Here is a 21,074-nt window from a genome sequence, read left to right on the forward strand (position 1 = left end):
CCCGAACTGGAACCAAGTTACAGGTTCTGAACCTGGGCAAGTGCCTTCTTTCTGGGCTTCCTTGTCCTCTTTGCCAAGCTGTGGGGGCTGACCAGATACCTTGATCTCTGTGAACCTTCTAGCTCAGTGGACCAAAAGTTCATTCACGGGGGTGCCGGGGGGAAGCCAACATGGGCCTTAAAGAGGATTCTGAAGAAGAGAGGGGTGGAAGGGTTACATCCTTTTAGCTCTGAGGCTGGTGAAGGGCCTGTAAATAGAATTTTGGTAAATACAGAGTGCCAACCCCAGGACATTGTAGATGAGATTACTGCTTCTCAGGTTTCTTGCAGAGCATTTGGCCAACCACAAAGCTTTACTTCTAGCAGTGTGGCAGGCCTCCTCCCTGAAGTTGGGCCAAACTGTTTGGATAGTAAACACATTCCACTTGGCTTCTTAGGGCTTGTTTTTTTTGTTGTTGTTTGTTGGTTTATTAGAACCAGGGAAAATAGGCAGTTTCAGAGGGCCTCTGAATTTCCACATGTGAATTTTTTTAAGTGAACAGAAAGATGTAGTACCTAAGGCAGGGAATAGAATGACTAGGATGAGGCTAAGAAGAGAGATCTCATTCATCCGCTTTGCAGGGAAAGAGGATGGCACGCGGAACAACAGGTCAGGATCCAAGATGGAGCCTGGTTACTCCAGATCTCAGCTGCACCTCACAAGATGTGCAGGATGTGGGTGGAAGGGGAAGGCATGCCATATACTCAGGGACTAGTATGAGCAGAAGTGAAGAGGTAGGGAGTCTGGTGTTCGTTCCGTTGGGTTAGAGGAGAGAGTATGTGGGGAGGATTATGGAAAACAAGTCTTGAAAGGCATATTGGGGCCATATCATGGACGATCTTTAATGCTAAGACCTGGCAGTTTATTTTTTAGGCAGTGGGGTCACACTGAATGTTCTTGAGTCAGGGAGAGACCCACAAGGTTATGTCAGGAGGTCAGGGAGTTTGGGAGTGGACAGGACTGAGGGGGGTGGGGACTGCCTCTAGCTAAGTTTTCTGTGCATATGGAGGGGAGGGGCTTTCTGGCAGATGAATCTCACCCCCTTGATCTTCAGGTCTGTGCTTGAGATGGTGTTCTGAGGTTATCATCTTTGTGAGAAAGCGAAGTGGAACTAAAGTAACGGAAAAAAACACTGAGACTAGGAATTGAGAGACCTGCCTGGGAGTGACCCTAAGCTGCTCGCTTTCCCTCTCCTGAATTTTTGTTTCCCCGTCAGTAAAACAAGGCAGGCAAGGTGGATTAGATCTGGGCATTTTATTCTCAGGGCCATAAGCCCTAGAGAACACTCAGAATTGAGCTTAAAGGAGTCTGTAAACCCTTGAAATTGCATGTAAAATGGTTCCATACCTTCCATCATATTCTGTTGTCCCACACGGTGCCCTCTGCTGGCAGTGAGCTTTCCTTTTGGCTTCTCCATGTGTTTAATGTGCTCCGCTTCACGTTAAAAGCATCGACCACACCCTGTCTTTTTTTTTTCCTTCAAGAAAGTGCATGTTATTTAATAAATAGGGATGATTGTAGTGTAATATAAAGAAAACTGATTTAGATCTACAACTTACACCCCAAATGAACTCCATGTCAATTATTTGGTTATAGAAATGCAAAAAGAAAAAAAAAAAAGTAAAGCATTAGTTACAAAAAATAAAGTTATGCTACCATTCCCAGAATTTAAATAAAGTATGAAGAAACATTATAACATTGTATTACTCAGACATCCTTTGTTTGTTTAAACTATTTCCTTAAGTCAGTTTCCCAGAGTAAAACTGTTGGTGCACACACACACACAACACACATTTTCGTGGTTCTTGATAGGTGTTGAGAATCAAATTCAGAGCACATGTTTTTGACAAATATGAGAATACATATTTCTAGACAGAATTAAACAAAATATCTGAACTAAAACCCATCTAGAACATCATACATTCTGTAATTACAGCAGATGAAATTAGAAATAACCTGTGTCCACCATTGAAATAAAATAAATTATAACATATATTTATAACTAAATATTAAGATGTTGCATAAAAAGATAAATACAAAGATTAGTCTGCAAAATGGAAATGGTTTATGATCTAATAAGTGAAAAAATTTAGATGGTATGGGTAGTTTGATTAGAACTCTGTAGAAATGTGGATATAAAGGTTCTAAGGAAGCATAGAGAAATAGAAAATATTGACCACACCCTGTCTTGACTCTCTGTTAGCTCCCTGTGAGACCGAGATTACTTGTAGGACAGGTGTGTCTGTTGCCCCCATACTACTACTTTTTTTTTTTTTTTTTTTGTGGTACGTGGGCCTCTCACTGTTGGGGCCTCTCCTGTTGCGGAGCACAGGCTCCGGACGCGCAGGCTCAGCGGCCATGGCTCACGGGCCCAGCCGCTCTGCGACATGTGGGATCTTCCCGGACCGGGGCACGAACCTGTGTCCCCTGCATCTGCCGGCGGACTCTCAACCACTGCGCCACCAGGGAAGCCCCGATACTACTACTTTTTATTTCCCCCCAACTGGCCGCTTGGTTTGTGGGATCTTAGTTCCCAAACCAGGGATTGAACCTGGGCCCTCAGCTGTGAGAGCGAGGAGCCCTAACCACTGGACCACCCAGGGAATTCCCAGCTCCCATACTTCTAATGCTGGAGCTTACATATATAATGTGTCAGTCCATGATTATGGAATGGAATTGAGTTCTGTGTAGGTAGATGGCTCTGAACATTACTTTTTCCTGTTTCGTTGTAGCTGTTGATGTGACTTACAGTGTGAAAATGGATGTTGGTCTCTAGATCTGGAATGATGAGGTGACTTAACTTTCCAGGTTAGACAGGAGTTATCTAGGCACCTTTTGCCAATTGGTTTCAAATCCCACTCTTATTATATTCTTCTATCTTGGGCTAACTGGTAGCTGCTTACCACCATGACCCTCATCTTCAGACATTCCCTCACCTTCTAATTCTCTAAATTTTGGAGAAGCAAAATATAATTTTTGTTTTCCACAAAATAAAACACTGGTCAGAAACCCAAGGTCCTTTGTGTACCTTCTCTTTGGAGTCCTCTGGTGACCATACATTTCCTGTGCAGTTTGTTGCCAGTGGCTGTAATTAAGACCACAACATCTCTGGGCTGGAATGATCTTCATTCCTTTCCATCTTTCATCTGTGGCTCAGAGCCAAAGGATAGTACGCTTTCCAACCGATCTTCCAGCCCATGATTCAACATAGTCCTGACTGGGAACACACAGCCTCCTGGGGCAACTCATTCTAGTGTCACTCAGCTCTTCTACAGCCATTCATTCATTCTTTCTTTCAGCAAGCATGTATTGAATGTCTATTATTGGTCAGGCTTTGGGGGCTACAAAGATGAATAAGACATGGCCACTTCCCTCTAGGAGCTTACAGTCTAGTTGGGGGGAAAGATAGGTAACCAAACTTACAGATAGTGAGATGAGTTGTCGTAGTTATACTGAGTAATAAGTTGTTACTAAGCAGTTAACTTCTATAAAACAAAATAATGTGTCTAGCAAATATGAATTAGCATCTTTTGTGTGCTCTCATGGTGGTATTGGGAATCAGTAAATAAGCAGGGCAGTGGACTGGTTTACCAACTGTGAGAAAATGAAATCTGCAATAAAGGAGTGGACTCTGGGAGCAAGAAGGAGGGCTTGATTTCACACTGCATTTGCACAAGGGATCAGGGAGGGACCTCCATTGAAAAGGGACCTGCCTCAGAAGGACCTGTTTCAGTGAGTGTTTCAGAACCTTGTTTCCTGGAAGCCTCTGACTGGTGTATAAAGTTCCCTTGTACCAAGAAGCCACACACTATTAAAGATAAATGCTTTAAGCTGTATAGGTACTTGTTTATAAATCATAATTACCATTCATAGAATTTTTGTTGCAATACTATCTCATTTACTGTACAACAACTCTAGGAGATTATTAGTATTTTGATCCTTCATTTCGTAGGTGAGGAAATTGAGGCTCAGAAAGATTAAGTAAATTGCTGTGGGTCACCCATATATATAGCTGTTCAGTGGCCTAACCAGAATTGAACCCCTGGACTGTTATCCTCCAAACCCAATACCCGGTGAATGGGAGCTGACTCTTGAAACCATTACCAAGAGGTGCGTATAATCCTCTCGTTCTACTGGTAGAGAAACAGCGCTAGAGAGAGAAAACACTTGCCGTGAGTCACACAGTGAGTTATTAGCTGAGTTGGTTAGGAACCTAGGTTTCCCAGCTCTCAGTCATGGGCCCATCTCTCTGCCACTCATGGTTTTGGCCTCATGCTGGCTCTTTATGCCCTGGGCGCTTAGTGATCAATCCACTCTCTTCAGGAGGCGAGCTCACCACTCTCGGATGTGCTGAGCGCCACAGAGCCCCTGAGCGCAGCCCAGAGGGAGATCCAGCGCCAGTCAACGCTGCAGCTGCTGCGCAAAGTCCTGCAGATTCCTGAGAACGAGTCAGAGCTGGCTGAGGTCTTCGCCTTGATTCATGAACTCAATAGCTCTCGACTCGTCCTGTCCAACGTGAGTGAGGAGACAGTCACCATCGAGCAGACTTCTTGGTCGAATTATTATGAGTCTCCATCCACGCAGTGCCTTCTCTGTAGCAGCCCATTGTTCAAAGGGGGACAAAAGTAAGCACCTCTTTCAGATTTACCCTTCCCGAGCTGCCCCATCTTACATGGCCTGTACTGCCCCTTCAAATACCTTTAAGGCTATAACCTTTGAAGATGTTCTTCTCAGCTTTTCTTAAGGTTTCCTTTACTTTTCCAATTGTCAGAAATAAAATAATAATGATAATACTGATTATCCATCATTTCTATTGAAATGTTACTATCACCAACTTAGGATTTAGTTTACTTCTGGACTGCCTGGCATAATGCTTGGATTTGGGAATTCATTGGGGTTGGTTAAATTGGGTTATAAGTTCAGAATTATATTAACTTGAGGGGTGATTCTATAGGCCAGTCCAGGGAAGTGGGAACACCCACCTAGAAAATCCTTGGAACGCAAGGTCCAACACCTTCATTTGCCTACTATATTTAAAGTCTTGAGGATTTTTGCCATTGATCATTGAGCCCAGGAACTGCAGTAAGTTGATTTCCCTTCTGTTTTTTTGTTGATGTTCTTGGTACTAGCTCCCTGGCCGGGCCCCAGGAGTGCTGGCTGCTGACAGCCAGCTGGCTGCAGGTGGTGACTGCCCAGGTGAAGATGTGTCTGAATCCCCATTGTTTGGCCCTGCACAGCTTCATGGACATCTATACAGGTGGGTGCCAGCCTTTTTTCCCTCAGAAGGCATGTTTGAGAACAGCCTCTGTGGGTCAGACCTCTAGTCCTTTGAGACTGGATCTTCTCTCAGATAGGGCTTCTGAGGAAGAGGGTGGTTTTTCCTCCTGGATATCTCAGCCCCAGAAGATTCCGTTTATCTCAGAAGTGTTAGGACTCTCTTATCAGTGCTCTTTAAACAAAGTTAATTGTAAAATAACAGATCTTCGTTGTGGAAAAAACAAAATGCTGACGAGTAAAAAGAAACTAAAAATCACTAGTAATCCTACTGCCATGAGATGAACACTTAATATTGTGCTCTGTAGTCTTTCAGATGTGTTATTCATCCCTGCAGAATAAAAGAAGATATAGGATTTATAGATCTATAGTTTTTCTTTGAACAAAAGTGGGGCTGTGCTGGATGTTGTTTTGGAGTGTTCTTTTTAAATACAGTGATGTATCATGGACATCTTCCTATGCCAGCAAGTGGAGAAATACATGACCATTTTTAAGGAGTGTGTGATGTTGCATTTTATAGTCCTCTTAATAATTAAGTCCTTTGTACAGCCTTAATTATTTCCTTTGGGCAAATGCCCAAAAGTGGAATTGCTGCATATTCACCCTTTCCTTCCATTCATTCATCAGCATCATTCATTGAACACTGACCATGTACCAACCACTCTGAAAATTTGAATCTTGGGTTTTATATGTAGAATGGAGTGCTGAAGATTAAAGAGTATTTATTATCCTCCTTGTCTTCAGAACCTTATGGTGCCTTATGTAGAATGGAGTGCTGAAGATTAAAGAGTATTTATTATTCTCCTTGTCTTCAGAACCTTATGGTGCCTTATTTTGAATTCATGCTTTTATTGTCTTGTTTTGCCAGATTGAGTTTGTACTACTTTATGCTCTTGTCAGCAGTTAATGAGAATGCCATTTCCCTGCAGTCTGTCTCAGCCTGTAATACCTAGGGTTTATATATATATTTTTTAATTTTAACTTTAAATTTACATGCAGTAAAATTTGCTTTGCTGTTGTGCAGTTCTGTGAGTTCTGACAAATGCACTGAGTTGTGTAACTCCCACCACAATCAGTATATAGAACAGTTCCATCACCTCACAACATTCTTTTTCTGTCCCTTTGTAATCAAAACCACCCCTCACCCCTAACCTCTAGCAACCATTTGATGTTTTCTTCATTCCGTATAGTTCTATCTTTCCAGAGCATCATACAAATCTATAGTACCATTTTGAGTTTGGCTTCTTTCACTAAGTGTAATGCCTTTGAAATTCATCCATATTGTTCTTTCTATCAGTAGATTGTTCCTTTTTATTGTTGAGTAGCTTTCCATTGTGTGGAGCACCACACTTGATTTATCTGTTCACTCCTTGAAGGATGTTTGGGATTTTACCAGTTTTTGGCAGTTATGAATAGAGTTGCTGTAAACATTCATGTGTAGGCTTTTTTTTAATTATTGGAGGACAGTTGCTTTACAATGTTGTGTTAGTTTCTACTATACAGCAAAGTGAATCAGCTATACGTATACATATATCCCCTCCTTTTTGGATTTCCTTCCCATTTAGGTCACCACAGAGCACTGAGTAGAGTTCCTTGTGCTATACAGTAGGTTCTCGTTAGTTATCTCTTTTATACATAGTATCAATAGTGTATATATGTCTCTTTTATACATAGTATCAATAGTGTATATATATCCCAATCTCCCAATTCATTCCACACACCGCCCCCCTTTCCTCTTTGGTATCCGTATGTTTGTTCTCTACATCTGTTCATGTACAGGCTTTTGTGTAAACAAACATTTTCATTTCTTTTGGGTAAATACCCTAGGAATCAGATTGCTGTGCCATGTGATAAGTGTATATTTAATTTTATAAGAAATCGCCAAACCGTTTACCTAAATGTTGCTGCCATTTTGCATTCCCTCTAACAATGGGTGAGAGTTCCAGTTTGCCTCACTTGTCAGCACTTGGTAATGTCTAATTTTTTGTGTGTGTTTTAGCCATTCTAATAGGTGTGTGTAGTAGTAACTCATTGTGGTTTCAATTTCTATTTCCTCAATGACTAATGATGTTGAGCATCTTTTCATGGGCTTATTTGCCATCTGTATTTCTTTGGTGAAGTACCTGTTCCATCTTTGGCCCATTGAACTGGGTTGTTTTCTTGCTGTTGAGTTTTAAATGTTCTTTATATAGTCTGGATACAGGTCCTTTGTCAGATAAGTGATTTGCCGATACTTTATTATGGTCTGTGGTTTGTATTCTCATTCTCTTAACACAATCTCCCACAGAGCGAAAGTTCTTAATTAAAGACCAATTCATCATTTTTTTCTTTTAGAGATTGTTTTTGATGTTATTGCTAAGATGTCTTTACCTAGGTGGAGGTCATAAGTATTTTTCCTATGTTTTCTGCTAAAAGTTTTATAATTTATCGTTTACATTTAAGTCTATGATCCATTTTTTTTTATGATCCATTTTAATTGACTTTTATAAAGTATGAGGCCCAGATTGAAGGTTTTTTTTTCCATTTGGACATCCATTTCTTTCACCATTTGTTGAAAAGTAGTCCTTTCTCCTTTGAATTGCCTTTGCTCCTTTATTGGAAATCGATTGACCATGTATGTGTGGGTCTATTTCTGCACCCTGTTCTATTGGTTTATGCTGTCTGTCCTTTAGCAAATACCGCACGTTGTCTTGATTACTGCAGCTTTGTAGTAAGTCTTATAGTCAGGTAGTGTGAATCCTCCAACCTTGTTTTTCCTGAATTGTTTTAACTGTTTAGTTTCTTGCATTCCCATATAAATTTTAGAATCAGCTTGTTAGTGTCTACAGAATCCTGCTAGAATTTTTTTTTTTTTTTTTTTTTGCTGTACGCGGGCCTCTCACTGTTGTGGCCTCTCCCGTTGCGGAGCAAGGCTCCGGACGCGCAGGCTCAGCGGCCATGGCTCACGGGCCCAGCTGCTCCGCGGCATGTGGGATCCTCCCAGACCGGGTCATGAACCTGCATCTCCCGCATCGGCAGGCGGACTTTCAACCACTGCGCCACCAGGGAAGCCCCCCTGCTAGAATTTTAATTGGGATTGTGTTAAATCTGTATATCGGTTTGGGGATGTTTGACATGCTTAAAGATACTGTCTTCCAATCCATGAACATGGTCTATCTCTCCATTTTATTACATTTTCTTCTGTTTTTCTCATCAGTGTTTTGTTGTTTTCAGCATATAGTTCCGGCACATATTTTGTTAGATTATACTAAATGACATGGTTCAATTTTTAACTGTTCAGTGCTAGTATAGAAATACAATTGGGTTTTGTCTATTGATTTTATTCAGTGACCTTGCAAAACTACTTATTAACTTTAGGAACTTTTTGTAGATTAGTATTATAATTTTTTACATTTTGTCAATTTGATAGGTAAAAACTGAAATTTTTTTTTAAATTTATTTTTTATTGAAGTATAGTTGATTTACAATGTTGTGTTAATTTCTGCTGTACAGCAGAGTGACTCAGTTATATACATATATACATCCTTTTTAAATATTCTTTTCCATTATGGTTTATCCCAGGATATTGAATATAGTTCCCTGTGCTATACAGTAGGACCTTGTTGCTTATCCAGTCTATATGTAATATGTACTAACCCCAACTCCCAGTCCATCCCTCCCCTACCTCTCTTCCCCCTTGGCAACCACAAATCTGTTCTCTATGTCCGAGTCTGTTTCTGTTTCATAGATAGGTTCATTTGTGCCCTATTTTAGATTCCACATAAAAGTGATATCGTACGGTATTTGTCTTTCTCTTTCGGACTTACTTCACTTGGTATGGTAATCTCTAGTTGTATTCATGTTGCTGCATGTGCCATTATTTTTTCATGGCTGAGTAGTATTCTATTGTGTATATGCACCACATCTTCTTTATCCATTCATCTGTCGATGGATATTTAGGTTGTTCCCATGTCTTGGCTATTGTGAATAGTGCTGAAGTGAACATGGGGGCACATGTATCCTTTTTTTTTTTTTTTTTTTTTTTGCGGTACACGGGCCTCTCACTGTTGTGGCCTCTCCCGTTGCGGAGCACAGGCTCTGGATGCGTAGGCTCAGCGGCCATGGCTCACAGGCCTAGCCGGTCCGCGGTATGTGGGATCTTCCCAGACTGGGGCACAGACCCGTGTCCCCTGCATCAGCAGGCGGACTCTCAACCACTGCGCCACCAGGGAAGCCCACGTGTATCCTTTTGAACTATGTCTTTTTCCGGATATATGCCCAGGTGTGGGATCACATGGTAATATCTTTTTAGTTTTCCATACTCTTTTCCATAGTGACTGCACTAACTTGCATTCCCACCAACAGTGAAGGAGGGTTCCCTTTTTTCCACACCCTCTCCAGCATTTATTGTGTATAGACTTTTTAATGATGGCCATTCTGACTGGTGTGAGTTGGTGGTACTTCACTGTAGTTTTGATTTGCATTTGTCTAATAATTAGTGATGTTGAACATCATTTCATGTGCCTATTGACCATCTATCTGTCTTCTTTGGATAAATGTCTATTTAGGTCTTCTAGCCATTTTTTGATTTGGCTGTTTGGTTTTTTTTTTTTTGGTTGTTGTTGAGTTGTATGAACTGTTTGTATATTTTGGAAATTAAGCCCTTGCTGGTCACATTGTTTGCAAATATTTTTTCCCATTCCATAAGTTGTCTTTTCGTTTTGTTTATGGTTTCCTTTGCTGTGCAAAAGCTTGTAAATTTGATTAGGTCCCATTTGTTTATTTATTTATTTATTTTTTGCGGTACGTGGGCCTCTCACTGTTGTGGCCTCTCCCATTGCAGAGCACAGGCTTCGGATGCGCAGGCTCAACGGCCATGGCTCACGGGCCCAGCCGCTCCGCGGCATGTGGGATCCTCCTGGACCGGGGCATGAACTCGTGTCCCCTGCATCAGCAGGCAGACTCCCATTTGTTTATTTTTGTTTTTATTTTGTTTATTTTCTGTTGCCTTGGGAGACCTAAGAAAACAGTGGTACAGTTTCTATCAGAGAATGTTTTGCCTACAGTCTCTTATAGGAGTTTTATGGGGTCTTGTCTTATATTTAAGTCTTTAAGCCATTTTGAGTTTATTTTTGTGCATGGTGTGAGGATGTGTTCTAACTTCATTGATTTACAGGCAGCTGTCCAACTTACCCAGCACCACTCGATGAAGATACTTCCTTTTTCCCATTGTATATTCTTGCCTCCTTTGTTGAAGATTAATTGGCCATGGGGGTGTGGGTTTATTTCTGGGCTCTCTGTTCTGTTCCGTTGATCTGTTTGTTTTTGTGCCAGTACCACACTGTTTTGATTACTGTAGCTTTGAAGTATTGTCTGAAGTCTGGAAGGGTTATGCCTCCTGATTTGTTCCTTTTCCTCAGGATTGCTTTAGCAATTCTGGGTCTTTTGTGATTCCATATAAATTTTAGGATTATTTGTTATCGTTCTGTGAAAAATGTCCTGGGTAATTTGATAGGGATCGCATTAAATCTGTAGATTGCTTTGGGTAGTTGCCATTTTAACAATATTAATTCTTCCAGTCCAAGAGCATGGGATATCTTTCCATTTCTTTGAATCATCTTCAGTTTCCTTTATTAATGTTTTTTAATTCTCAGCGTATAAGTCTTTCACTTCCTTGGTCAGGTTTATTCCTAAGTTTTGTATTTTGGGTTTTTTGGGGGTGTGATTTTAAAAGGTATTGTTTTTTTCACATTCCCTTTCTGCTATTTCATTGTTGTTGTAAAGAAATGCAATCTCTTTCTGTATGTTAATCTTGTATCCTGCTGCCTTGCTAAATTCATTTATCAGTTCTGTTAGTTTCTGTGTGGAGTCTTCAGCGTTTTCTATGTATAGCAATCATGTCATGTGCATATAGTGACAGTTTTACCTCTTCCCTTCCAATTTGTTTACCTTTTATTTCTTTTTCTTGTCTGATTTCTGTAGCTAGGACTTCCAATACTATGTTGAATAGAAGTGGTGAGAGTGGACATCCTTGTCTTATTCCAGATTTTAGCAGGAAGGCTTGTCATAAATAGCTTTTATTATGTTGAGATATGTTCCCTCTATGCCCATTTTGGTAAGAGTTTTTATCATGAATGGATGTTGAATTTAGTCATATGCTTTTTCTGCATCTATTGAGATGATCATGTGGTTTTTGTCTTTTCTTTTGTTAACGTGGTATAGCACATTTATTTTTTGTATGTTGGTCCTTCCTTGTGAACTTGGGATGAATTCCACTTGGTTGTGGTGTATGATCTTTTTTATGCATTGTATTCGGTTTGCTAGTGTTTTGTTGAGAATTTTTGCATCTATGTTCATCAAAGATATTGGCCTGTAGTTTTCTTTTTTGGTGGTATCTTTGTCTGGTTTTGGTATCAGGGTGATGGTGGCTTCATAGAATATCTTTGGGAGTGTTCCCTCCTCTTCAGTCTTTTGGAAGAGTTTGAGAAGGATCAGTAAAAGTTTCTCTTTGTATGGTAGAATTTGCCTGTGAAGCCGTCTGGCCCTGGACTTTTGTTTGTAGATAGTTTTTTAAATTACATATTCTATTTCAGTTCTAGTGATTGATCTGTTCAAAGTATCTGTTTCTTCTTGATTCAGTTTTGGTGGGCTGTATGTTTCTAGAAAGTTGTCCATTTCTTCTTGGTTGTTGAATTTGTTGGCATATGATTGTTCATAGTATTCTTTTGTGGTTTTTTGTATTTCTGTGGTATCAATTGAGATTTCTCCTTTTCTGTTTCTTATTTTGTTTATTTGGGTTCTCTTTTCATCTTGGTGAGAATGGCCAGAGGTTTGTCAATTTTGTTTACCCTTTCAAAGAACCAGCTCTTGGTTTTATTCATTTTTTTTTCTATTTTTTTAAATCTCTATTTTATTTCTTCTCTCATCTCTATTATTTCCTTCCTTCTGCTGACTAGGTTTTGTTTGTTCTCATTTTTCTAAGTCTTTTAGGTGGTAGATTAGGTTGTTTGAGATTTTTCTTGTTTTTTGAGGAAGGCTTGTATAGCTGTGAGCTTCCCTCTAAGAACTGTTTTTGGTGCATCCCATAGATTTTGTATGGTTCTGTTTTCATTGTCATTTGCCTCAAGGCATTTTAAAATTTCCTTTTTGATTTCCTCATTGACCCATTGGTTTTTTAGTAACACGTAGTTCAGTCTTCATGTAATCGTCTTTTTTCTCATTTCTTTTCCTGTGGCTAATTTCTACTTTCATGCCATTGTGGTCAGAGAAGATGCTTGCAATAATTTCTATACTCTTAAATTTGTTGGTTAGTTTTATGCCCTAGTATGTGGTCAATCCTAGAGAATGTTCCATGTGCCCTCGAAAAGAATGTGTATTCTGAGTTTTTTGGATGTAATATCCTGAAATAATCAAGTCTAACTGTTCTGTTGTATCATTTTGAATCTGTTGCCTTATTGATTTTCTGTCTAGAAGATTTGTCCATTAATATGAGTGGGGTGTTAAAGTCTCCTACTATTATCGTAGTCCTATCAATTTCTCCCTTTATGTCTGTTAATATTCTGTGTATTTAGGTGCTCCTGTATAGGGTGCATATATGTTAATGAGTGTAATATCCTCTTGTGTTGATCCCTTTATCGTTATATAATGTCCTTCTTTATCTTCTTTATGGCCTTTGTTTTAAAGTCTGTTTTGTGTGATATGAGTATTGCGACCCCTGCTTTCTTGTCATTTCCATTTGCATGAAATATCTTTTTCCATCTCCTCACTTTCAATCTATGTGTGTCCTTTGCCCTAAAGTGGGTCTCATAGGCAGCATATTGTAGGCTCTTGTTTTTTTTATTCCAGTCTGCCACTCTGTCTTTTGATTGGAACAGCTAATTCATTGACATTTAAGGTAATTATTGATAAATATGTATTTATTGCCATTTTAAACCTTGTTTTCCTCCTGGCTCTATTTTTCTTTTCTGTTCCTTTCTTTTTGTTTTACTTTTTGTCATTTGATGATTTCCTTTTATTTTATGCTTGTGTTCTTTTTGTTTTTTGTGAATCTATTGTATGTTTTTGATTTGTGGTTACCCTCTTTTTCAAGTACATTAACACCTTCCTATATCCGCTTGCTTTAGACATATAGGGTCAAACACATTCTTAAAAAAAAGAAGCTAAATTTTTTTACTCTTGTCCCCCAGATTTTATGATTCTGATGTCCCTTTTACATCTTCATGCCTATCCTCTTGCTGTTCCTTGTGTTTATCGTCACTTTCACAAATAGATATTATTTTTGATCTGTATACTGGCTTATTTAAGTGATTTACTTTCCAACTGTGATTTCCTTTTTCCTATATCTTCTTGCTTTTTTATTTAGAGAAGACTTTTCAATATTTCTTTTAGGGTAGATTTAGTATCGCTGTATTCTTTTAGTTTTCGCTTGTCTGAGAAATTCTTTATTTCTCCTCCTATTCTAAATATGATAATCTTGCTGGGTAAAGTATTCTAGATTGCAAATTTTTCCCTTTCGAGACTGAATATATTTTGCCACTCCCTTCTGGCCTGCAATGTTTCTGTAGAGAAATCAGCTGAAAGCCTTATGGGGGTTCCCTTGTGATTAACTCTCTGTTCGGAGTATTTTGTGTCTCCATACAAATTTAAAAATCTTTGTTCTGGTTCTGTAAAAAATGCTGCTGGTAATTTGATAGGGATTGCATATTGAATCTGTAGATTGCCTTGGGTAATATAGTTATTTTGACAATATTGATTCTTCCATCCAAGAACATGGTATATCTTTCTATCTTTTGTGTCACCTTCAATTTCTTTTGACAGTGTCTTATAGTTTTCAGAGTAAAGCTCCTTTGCCTCCTTAAGTAGGTTTATTCCTAGATATTTTGTTCTTTTTGATGTGATCGTAAATGGGATTGTTTCTTTAATTTCTCTTTCTGATCTTTTGTTGTTAGTGTATAGGAATGCAAGAGATTTCTGTGTATTAATTTTGTATCCTGAAACTTGACTGAATTCATCAATGAGCTCTAGTAGTTTCCTGGTAGCATCTTTAGGATTTTCTATATATAATATCATGTCATCTCCAAACGGTGACAGTTTTACTTCATTTCCAATTTGGATTGCTTTTATTTCTTTCTCTTCTCTGATTGCCATGGCTAGAACTTCCAAAACTTTGTTGACTAAAAGTGACGAGAGTGGGCCTCCTTGTTTTGTTCCTGATCTTAGAGGAAATGTTTTCAGTTTTTCACTGCTGAGTATGTTATCTGTAGGTTTGTCATATATGGCCTTTATTATGTTGAGCTATGTTCCCTCTAGGCCCACTTTCTAGAGAGTTTTTATCATAAATAGATGTTGAATTTTGTCAAAAAAATTTTTTTTGCATCTATTGAGATGATCATATGGTTTTTATTCTGCAGTTTGTTAATGTTGTGTATCACACTGATTGATTTGCAGATATTGAAAAATCCTTGCATCCCAGGGATAAATAAATCCCCCTTGATCATGGCGTATGATCCTTTTAATGTATTGTTGAAGTCAGTTTGCTAGTATTGGGTTGGCCAAAATGCTCGTTTGTGTTTTTCCGTAAGATGGCTCTAGTAGCCCTTAGTTGTCTTTAACTTCATTCAAAACAATTCTGTTAGATTGTATCATGACAGCTGTCATATCAGCGTTCATTTAAACAAAAACTTATCAGGATTGTTGAATTTTTGTGTAGCCATTTTAATATTGAAGATGGAAGAAAAAAGCAACATTTTTGGCGTGTTATGCTTTATTATTTCAAGAAAGGTAAAAACGCAACTGAAACACAAAAAATTTGTGCAGTGTAGGAAGAAGGTGCTATGACTGATCGAATGTGTCAGAAGTGGTTTGCAAAGTTTTGTGCTAGAGATTTCTCGCTGGACGATGCTCCATGGTTGGGTAGACCAGTTGAAGTTGATAGAGATCAAATCGAAACATTAATTGCGAACAGTCAACGTTATACCATGCGGGAGATAGCCGACATACTCAAAATATCCAAATCAAGCATTGAAAATCATTTGTATCAGCTTGGTTATGTTAATCACTTTGATGTTCGGGTTCCACAGAAGCCAAGCAAAAAAAACTTTCCACATGCAGTTCTCTATTTAAACAATAAAAACGTTGCAGTTTTTAAAACAAATTGTGACGGGCAATGAAAAGTGGATACTGTACGATAATGTGGAACGGAAGAGATCATGGGGCAACCACCACCAAAAGCCGGTCTTCATGTAAAGAAGATGACATGTGTATGGGTGGGATTGAAAGGGGGTCCTCTATTATGAGCTCCTTCCTGAAAACCAAACGATTAATTCAAACAAGTACTGCTCCAGTTAGACCAACTGAAAGCAGCATCGACAAAAAGCGTCCGGAATTAGTCAACAGAAAATGCATTATCTTCCATCAGGGTAATGCAAGACCACATGTTTGATGACCAGGCAAAAAATGTTACAGCTTGGCTGGGAAGTTCTCATTCATCCACTATATTCACCAGATGTTGCACCTTCAGATTTCCATTGGTTTATGTCTTTACAAAATTCTCTTAATGGAAAAAAATTTCAATTTCCTGGAAGACTGTAAAAAGTACCTGGAACAGTTCTTTGCTCAAAAAGGTAAAAAGTTTTGGAAAGATGGAATTATGAAGTTGCCTGAAAAATGGCAGAAGGTAGTGGAACGAAAGGCTGAATATATTGTTCAAGGAAGTTCTTGGTGAAAATGAAAAATGCGTCTTTAATTTTTTTCTTAAATACTGAAGGAACTTCTAGGCCAACCCAGTATTTTGTTGAGGATTTTTGCATCTTCATCAGTGATATTGGCCTGTGGTTTTTTTTGTTTGCTTTTTGTTTTGTTTTGTGGTATCTTTGGTTTTGGTATCAGGGTGATGGTGACCTCAGAATGAGTTTGGGAGTGTTCCTTCCTCTGCAATGTTTTGGAATAGTTTCAGAAGGATAGGTGTTAACTCGTCTCTAAATGTTTGATAGAATTTGCCTGTGAAGCCATTTGGTCCTGGACTTTTGTTTGTTGGGAGTTTTTAAATCATAGTTTCAATGTCAGTATTTGTGAGTGGTCTGTTCATATTTTCTATTTCTTCCTGGTTCAGTCTTGGGAGATTGTACCTTTCTAAGTATTTGTCCGTTTCTTCTAAGTTATCCATTTTATTGGCATATAATTGCTTGTAGTAGTCTCTTATGATCCTTTGTGTTTCTCTGGTGTGAGTTGTAACTTCTCCTTTTTCATTTCTAATTTTATTGTCTTGAGCCCTCTCCGTTTTTTTCTTGATGCATCTGGCTAAAGGTTTATCAGTTTTGTTTACCTTCTCAAAGAACAAGCTTTTAGTTTCATTGTTCTTTTCTATTGTTTTCTTTGTTTCTATTTCATTCATTTCTGCTCTAATCTTTATGATTTCCTTCCTTCTACTAACTTTAGGTTTTGATTGTTATTCTTTCTGTAGTTGCTTTAGGTATGTAAGGTTAGATTGTTTATTTGAGATTTTTCTTGTTTCCTGAGGTAAGATTGTATTGCTATAAACTTCCCTCATAGAACTGTTTTTTCTGCGTCCCATAGGTTTTGGATCATCGTGCGTTCATTTGCGTTTGTTTCTAGGTATTTTTTGTTTCCTCTTTGATTACTTCAGTGATCCATTGGTTGTTTAGTAGCATATTGTTTAGCCTCCATATGTTTGTGTTTTTTTAGTTTTTTTTCTTGCGATCGATTTCTAATCTCATAGCATTGTGGTTGGAAAAGATGCTTGATATGATTTCAGTTTTCTTAAATCTACTGAGGCTTGCTTTGTCACCCAACATGTGATGAATCCTGGAGAATGTTCCATGTGTACTTGAAAAGAATGTGTGTTTTGTTACTTTTGGATGGAATGCTCTCTGAATATCAATTAAGTCCATCTGGTCTAATGTGTCATTTAAGGCCTGTGTTTCCTTATTGATTTTCCGTCTGGATGATCTGTCCATTGATGTAAGTGGGGTGTTAAAGTCCCCACTATTAAATTGTGTTACATTGATTTCTCCTTTTACGGCTGTTAGCATTCGCCTTATATATTGAGGTGCTTCTATGTTGGGTGCATATATATTTACAATTCTTATATCTTCTTTTTGGATTGATCCCTTGATCATCTTTGTCTCTTGTAATAGTCTTTATTTTAAAGTCTATTTTGTCTGATATGAGTATTGGTACTCCAGCTTTCTTTTGATTTCCATTTGCATTGAATACCTTTTTCCATCCCCTCACTTTCAGTCTGTTATGTGTCCCTAGAACTGAAGTGTGTCTATTGTAGACAGCATATATATGGGTCTTGTTTTTGTATCCATTCAGCCAGTCTGTGTCTTTTGGTTGGAACATTTAATCCATTTACTTTTAAGGTAATTGTCAATATCTGTGTTCTTATTGCCATGTTGTTAATTGTCTTGGATTTGTTTTTGTAGGTCTTTTTTCTTCCCTTCCTCTTTTGTTCTCTTCTTGTGATTTGATGACTAACTTTAGTGTTGTGTTTGGATTCTTTTTTCTTTTTTGTGTGTGTATCTGCTGTATACTTTTGGTTTGCTGTTACCATGTGGTTTTGATATAGCAGTCTATATATAAACAAGATTGTTTTAACTTCCTGGTCTTTTAATTTCAAGTGCATTTCCAATATCCTGCATTTGTACACTCCTCATGATTGCTGGTTTTGATATCATATTTGTGTGTGGATTATTTCCCAGCCTTACTGTATGTTTACCCTTACCAGTGAGCTTTCCCATTTGTAATTTTCTTGTTTCTAGTTGTGGTCTTTTCTTTTCCACCTAGAGAAGGTACTTTAACATTTGTTGCAAAGCTGGTCTGTTAGTACTGAATTTTCTTAGCTTTTGCTTGTCTGTAAAGCTTTTGATTTCTCCGTCAAATCTGAATGAGAGCCTTGCTGGGTAGAGTATTCTTGGTTGTAGTTTCTTCCCTTCCATCGCTTTAAATATATTGTGCCATTCCCTCATGGCCTGCAGAGTTTCTGCTGAAAAATCAGGTAATAATCTTACGAAAATTCCCTTGTATATTATTTGTTGCTTTAAATATTTTCTCTTTGCCTTTAATTTTTGTCAGTTTGGTTACTATGTGTCTCGGCATGTTCCTCCTTGGGTTTATCCTGTATGGACTCTCCGCTTCCTGGACTTGGGTGACTGTTTCCTTTCTCATGTTAGGGAAGTTTTCAGCTATATCTCTTCAGATATTTTCTCAGGTTCTCTCTCTCTCTCTTCTCCTTCTGGGACCACTATAATGCAAATGTTGGTGCATTTAATGTTGTCCCAGAGGTTTCTTAGACTGTCCTCATTTCTTTTTATTCTTTATTCTGTTCCGCAGCAGTGATTTCCACCATTCTGTCTTCCAGCTCACTTATCCATTCTTCTGACTCGCTTATTCTCCTATAGATTCCTTCTAGTGTATTTTTTATTTCAATTATTATATTGTTCATCTCTGTTTGTTCTTTAGTTCTTCTAGGTCTTTGTTAAACATTTCTTTTATCTTCACCTGTGCCTCCATTCTTTTTCCGAGATCTTGGATCATTACTCTGAATTCTTTTTACTATCATTACTCTGAATTCTTTTTTGGGTAGATTTCCTATCTCCACTTCACTTAGTTGTTCTGGGGTTATATCTTGTTCCTTCGTCTGGGACATATTCCTCTGCTGTCTCGTTTTTGTCTAACTTTCTGTGAGTGTGGTTTCCATTCCACAGGCTGCAGGGTTGTAGTTCTTCTTGCTTTTGCTGTTGCCTCCTGGTGGATGAGGCCAGTTTGCAAGGCTTGTGCAGGCTTCCTGGTGGGAGGGACTGGTCCCTGCACATGGGTGGGGCTGTGTTCCTGATCTGTTGGTGGTTTTCCCTGAGGCATCCCAGCACTGGATCCTGCAGGTTGCTGGGTGGGGCCGGGTTTTGGTGAGAAAATGGCAGCCTCCAGGAGGGTTCATGCCAATTAGTACTCCCCAGAATTACTGCCACCAGTGTCTGTCCCCGCAGTGAGCCACAGCCGACCTTGCCTCCACAGGAGACCCTCTAATACCAGCAGGTAGGTCTGGCTCAGGGTCTTAGGAGGTCACCGCTTTTTCTCCTGGGTCCTGGTACGCACAAGACCTTGTGTGCACCCTCTGAGATTAGAGTTTGTTTCCCTCTGTCCTGTTGAATTCCTGCAGTCAGTCCCCTCTGGCCTTCAAAGCCAGATGCTCTGGGAGCTCGTCCTCTCATTCCCAGACCCCCAGGCTGGGGAGCCTAACGTGAGGCTCAGAACTTTCACTCCTGTGGGAGAACCTCTACGATATAATTATTTTCCAATTTGTGGGTCGCCCATTTGGCAGGTGTGGGATTTGATTTTATTGTGATTGCTCCCCTCCTACCATCTTGTTGTGGGTTCTACACTTTCTTTGGATGTAGGATAGCTTTTTTGGGTAGGTTCCAGTGGGTTTTTTTGTTGATGGTTGTTCCAGCAGTTAGTTGTGATTTTGGTGTTTTTCGTAAGAAGAGATGAGCTCATGCCCTTCTCTTCTGCCATCTTCTAGGCAAGGTTTCTGAGCAGCTCCTGCATGCTGAAAAGGCTGCTCTGTGCTCTGGGTACAGTGGGATCCAATTAAACAGTTTCCTTCACAGCTGCTTGTAGGTTACCAACTAGCAGGTGACCTCTAGTTTTGTATTTTATGAATGTACCACAATTTATTTTTTAATGTTCCCCCATCGGTGGGCATTTAGTTAGTCTCCTGTTTTTTGCAGTTGTGGATGTTGTTAACAGTGAATGTCTCTGTTGCCATTTTTTAACCTGCAGGTCTCTTTAATGTGGGAAACAAGCTGCTAGTGAGCCTGGACTTGCTTTTTGCAATCCGAAACCAGATCAAGCTGGGAGAGGACCCCAGAGTATCCATCAGCACTCTTCTGAAGTCAGTGCAGGATCAGACAGGTAAAGGTTGGCTTCCTCCGTTTCCCCAAGGTTAGTTCTAAGCTCCCTGGGAATTTTCAGTGATGGGCTTTCGTTAACATAATTACCTTGGAGGAGAGTCTGATACTTTGAAAAGAAGACATTCTTGACTTCCTGACACACTCTCCTCTTGAATTTTACGAATGCCAAACTTTGGAAAGCATGAGTCTTTCCGTGTATCCAGAGACCTTCAGCACAAGATTAAACAGACTTCATAGAAGCTCATCCTTTGGTCATAGGTAGACTTGGCATTACTACATGCTAAGCAGACTCATTCTGAATACACAGCCTCTGGAGGTCTGCTCCCATTTTCTAGGCTCATGCTGAGACATGAAGGTGGGCACCACCCTCCTTATTATTAGAAATTATTTTTCCCTTTGCTTTCCTCATTTCTTTCTGTTTATGCTTTTCCCATCCCTTCCTACAGAATCCAGGCCCCCTGCCCCTTCCCTGCTATGAGGTCAGATGGAGTAGAGGAAAGGTTCTAGGGTCAGACAGGTTTGTGTTTGAGTCTGCACTATACCACTTAGTGGCAGTGTGGTTTTGAGTAAGTTATTCTCTGTGCCTCAGTTTTTCCAGTTATTCAGTGAGGATAATAATACTCTTGGCTCATAAAGATGTGAGAGTTAAATGAGAGAATGTATTCAAAGCTCTCAGCATAGCATCTAGGTCCTAGTGGGTGCTGAGTACAGGGCAGCTATAACTCTCATTGGAATTGCCCTTTGAGTTGCTACCCGAACACCTGATGGCTAGGGTGCTTGACCCTTTGGTGGTTAGTACTCTTGGGTGTTCTTAGGAGAGAAGCAGTCTTGCAGAATTGCTATTCTTGC

General features: G+C 39.3%; 1 protein-coding gene across 5 annotated transcripts in view; it reads left to right on the forward strand.

Moving 5' to 3' along the window:
- HMGXB3 (HMG-box containing 3) overlaps window positions 1-21,074 on the forward strand; it is a 58,503-nt gene that overhangs the window by 27,160 nt on the left and 10,269 nt on the right. For all 5 annotated transcript variants that reach the window (XM_030834058.3, XM_070045210.1, XM_030834050.3 and 2 more), the window contains 3 exons: window positions 4,363-4,664; window positions 5,169-5,296; window positions 20,095-20,226. In XM_030834058.3, the coding sequence (XP_030689918.2) occupies window positions 4,363-4,664; window positions 5,169-5,296; window positions 20,095-20,226 (562 nt within the window). The remainder of the gene's footprint in view (window positions 1-4,362; window positions 4,665-5,168; window positions 5,297-20,094; window positions 20,227-21,074) is intronic.

Source organism: Globicephala melas, chromosome 3 (genome assembly GCF_963455315.2).
Source record: "Globicephala melas chromosome 3, mGloMel1.2, whole genome shotgun sequence".
Taxonomy (NCBI): Eukaryota; Metazoa; Chordata; class Mammalia; order Artiodactyla; family Delphinidae; genus Globicephala; species Globicephala melas.